This window comes from Pygoscelis adeliae, unplaced genomic scaffold (assembly GCF_000699105.1).
Source record: "Pygoscelis adeliae isolate BGI_AS28 unplaced genomic scaffold, ASM69910v1 Scaffold84, whole genome shotgun sequence".
NCBI classification, from domain to species: Eukaryota; Metazoa; Chordata; class Aves; order Sphenisciformes; family Spheniscidae; genus Pygoscelis; species Pygoscelis adeliae.
The window spans coordinates 4,829,371-4,832,600 of NW_008824754.1; the positions used below are offsets into that span (position 1 = coordinate 4,829,371).

The 3,230-nt window shown below is 45.5% G+C and overlaps 2 protein-coding genes across 2 annotated transcripts in view; both read left to right on the top strand.

Annotated features, from left to right (window-relative positions):
* KCTD21 (potassium channel tetramerization domain containing 21) overlaps positions 1-1,976 on the top strand; it is a 6,711-nt gene extending 4,735 nt beyond the window's left edge. Inside the window, exon 2 of the mRNA XM_009323475.1 lies at positions 1,049-1,976. Within this exon, the coding sequence (XP_009321750.1) occupies positions 1,079-1,861 (783 nt within the window). The 5' untranslated portion in view covers positions 1,049-1,078 and the 3' untranslated portion in view covers positions 1,862-1,976. The remainder of the gene's footprint in view (positions 1-1,048) is intronic.
* The window catches only part of ALG8 (ALG8, alpha-1,3-glucosyltransferase), a 28,768-nt gene that overhangs the window by 6,576 nt on the left and 18,962 nt on the right, over positions 1-3,230 (top strand). The window lies entirely within an intron of this gene.

The window sequence follows — 3,230 nt, forward strand, 5'->3', positions numbered from 1 at the left end:
AATGAACTGTTGATTGATTTGGATTCTGCAAACAAGGAAAAACAGATTTGCAGGTCCTCAGCTAGCGGGAGTGAGGGCCCAGCTTTTCAAGGCAGCTGAGCTGATCTGCAGTGGAAGGGGCTACATAGCTCCTTCCTCTTCCCTTGCACCAGCCTTGACATTCATCTGGTTCCAAAATGTAGCAGAAACACATCCTGAATAGAAAATGATGGTTTTTCTCCCTAAACTGGCTCACTGTGGGGTCAGGTAAGTGCCAGAGCTGGTGTAAGGGAGGAGGAAGGTATGGTGGAGGGCGAAGGGAGGTATGTCCCTTCCAGAGGCAGTGATGCTTAATTGTACCGTAAAATCACATCCTCCGTTTGTCTCAGCTGATTGCAGAGGAGTTGTGTGGAAACTACGTCAACTGGGATATGGCCGCAATTAATTAGGAAATGTTTTCTAAGGTAGAGCACGTTGGAAGGAGAAAGCCCGGTGGTTTTTTTACTGAATGGAACTGCAGGCTGTTGCGTGCTCACAGCGGCACTGCTCGCTGGCTCCCTGCTAGGCTGACTGCACTCAAATGTGCGTCAGGGGATTCTGCTGCAACAGCTTTGTTGCTTTATTTAAATCTTCAGATGCCATGGAAGATGTTGGGATGTGTCCTGTCCAGTTTTTTCCCCTCTACATTCTGTGTTCATGAGGGAGATGGGATCAGGTGAGCCCAGGACATAACTCCTGCTTTGAAGTCAGCAGTCGTTCTGCTGTAGGCATCCGTGGGAGAGATTTCACTTTTAGCATGACTGTAAAGTTTTGGAAGACTCATGATTTCTGGCGCTAAACTGAACTAAACAAAGTCCTGTTCAAGTCTGTTAGGAGAAAAAACATCCTTACGCTTGTTCTCAAGATACAACCTCGAAAAGTAATTCCCCACTTCTAATTTCTATGCTGAATTCTTGCCATGTAGTTACCCTTATATATTTAGGACTCTTTATCTCCGAAGTTTAACCTTTCAAACAGGTAAATGCAGCTAAATGTGTGGTGTTGGATTTTTTTTTTTTTTTTATTTTAGAATTAGTCCCAGCATCGTGACTTTTCCATCATGTCAGAACCCATCACGCTCAATGTTGGAGGAAAACTCTATACCACCTCTCTGTCCACCCTGACTAGCTTTCCAGACTCCATGCTGGGGGCCATGTTCAGCGGGAAGATCCCAACCAAGAAAGACAGTCAAGGCAACTGCTTTATTGACAGAGATGGCAAAATCTTCCGCTATATCCTGAACTTCTTACGAACTTCTCACTTGGACCTCCCTGAAGACTTTCAAGAAATGGGCTTACTTCGACGGGAGGTAGATTTCTATCAAATTCAGCCACTGATTGACGCCTTGCAGGAGAAGGAGGTGGAGCTTTCTAAAGCAGAGAAGAATGCCATGCTCAACATCACCCTCGATCAGAAGACGCAGACTGTTCACTTCACCGTCCGAGAAGCACCCCAGATCTACAGCCTGTCTTCCTCCAACATGGAAGTGTTCAGTGCTCATATCTTCTCCACGTCATGTCTGTTCCTGAAGCTTCTCGGTTCCAAACTTTACTATTGCTTCAACGGAAACCTCTCTTCAATATCCAGCTACCTGCAGGACCCCAACCATTTGACCTTGGATTGGGTTGCAAGTGTGGAAGGCCTTCCCGAAGAGGAGTACACCAGGCAGAACTTAAAGAGACTCTGGGTGGTGCCAGATAATAAGCAAATCAATAGTTTCCAGGTGTTTGTGGAAGAAGTGCTAAAAATAGCCATGAGTGATGGTTTCTGCATAGATTCTTCTCATCCACATACTTCAGATTTCATGAATAATAAGATTATTCGCCTAATTCGGTACAAGTAGGAATGGCTGTTTATTATGGTGCCAGCATGGAGATAACACAGGTTAAGTGTTTCCCTTTAAAACACACTTACAGCCTAATTCAGAATCATGCTTACCTGGATTAAGAGTCACTAACAGGGAGATGATTTTCCTTTAATGTATTTACCAATACGACCTTTCAGAATATGTCCATATTCTAGACGGAAGGAATATTGTCTAGCACCTGAATTAAGGATCGGTTCTGTCTTTGCCTCCACCTCTGACCTGCCGTACAATTGTGGAGAAAATCACGTAACTTCTGTCCTTCTTACATCTTCCAGTTGGAAAATGGGCGTGATCCTTAACCTATATTGCCAGGGTGACGTGAGGGTTCAGTAATCACGGTTTGGAAGGTAGCTGGAGATCAGATGCAGTGAAAGATGCCACGGAGCTGCAGCGCAGCAGACAGCCCGGGGGGCTCGTTTTCCATGTCTTGCCATATCACCTGCGCAGAGCATCCAAGAAGCCTTGGATCCACAGAGGGGAAGCCTCCCCACACGCACGCACTCAATATAGCTGTAAAGGATGGTGCAAACTGCAAATGAGAAAGGGATCCTGTCTGTTTGGGTTCAACAAAGGATTTCTGTCACCATCTGAAGCTGATGGGGGGTTTTTTCTGAACCCTGTGAGGAAGCCCCTGCTCTGTTCTGCTTTCAGGAGAGCGTGTTTGAATGATGTGACTGGCACGGGGAATGACCAAGGAACCCATAGCAGAGAGAATGATGTTCTTACAGACTGAGAAGATTGTGGCTGGTGGGGGAACTTTGCTTTGGATGCTCTTAAACCTTTACTTATACATTCCAAAGGCATCCAAGACAACTAGACCTTTTCTTTCTCTAACAATCTTATATTTGCCTGGAGGATGTTGCTGAAACTTTCTGAGGTGGAGACAGATTTGGGGGCAGAGGCCCCCAAATATCTTCTAAACGTTTGAGCCTCTTCTGCCTGGACATGGCCTTCTTTTGGGCACGTCTCCCTTCAGCAGTGCCTGGAGTGCATGGGATGCTCTCTGGGTAGGATGGATTCCATCTGAAAAGAAAACATTCCCATCAGGTTACGCCTAGTGTTTTTCATTACAAAAACAGAGGCTCGCTTTTGCTGTCCTGGTGCATTGAACCATATTTTTTACATCACTGTGAAATGGTCAGATCACTAAGCTAGCATTTTACCCACTTGCTTGGCTTTAGTGCCAGATTGTCAGAGGTAAGGCAGTGGGAAACCAGAGGTGATGACAATGGTCAAGCTCTTTCCTACAAGCCTGGTCTGTGCTATAATGAAGATCATAATCCACTACCTGCACATTAGCTCTAAATGTCATTTGTGCCACATTCAAGGTGGTTCATTCTCAGCT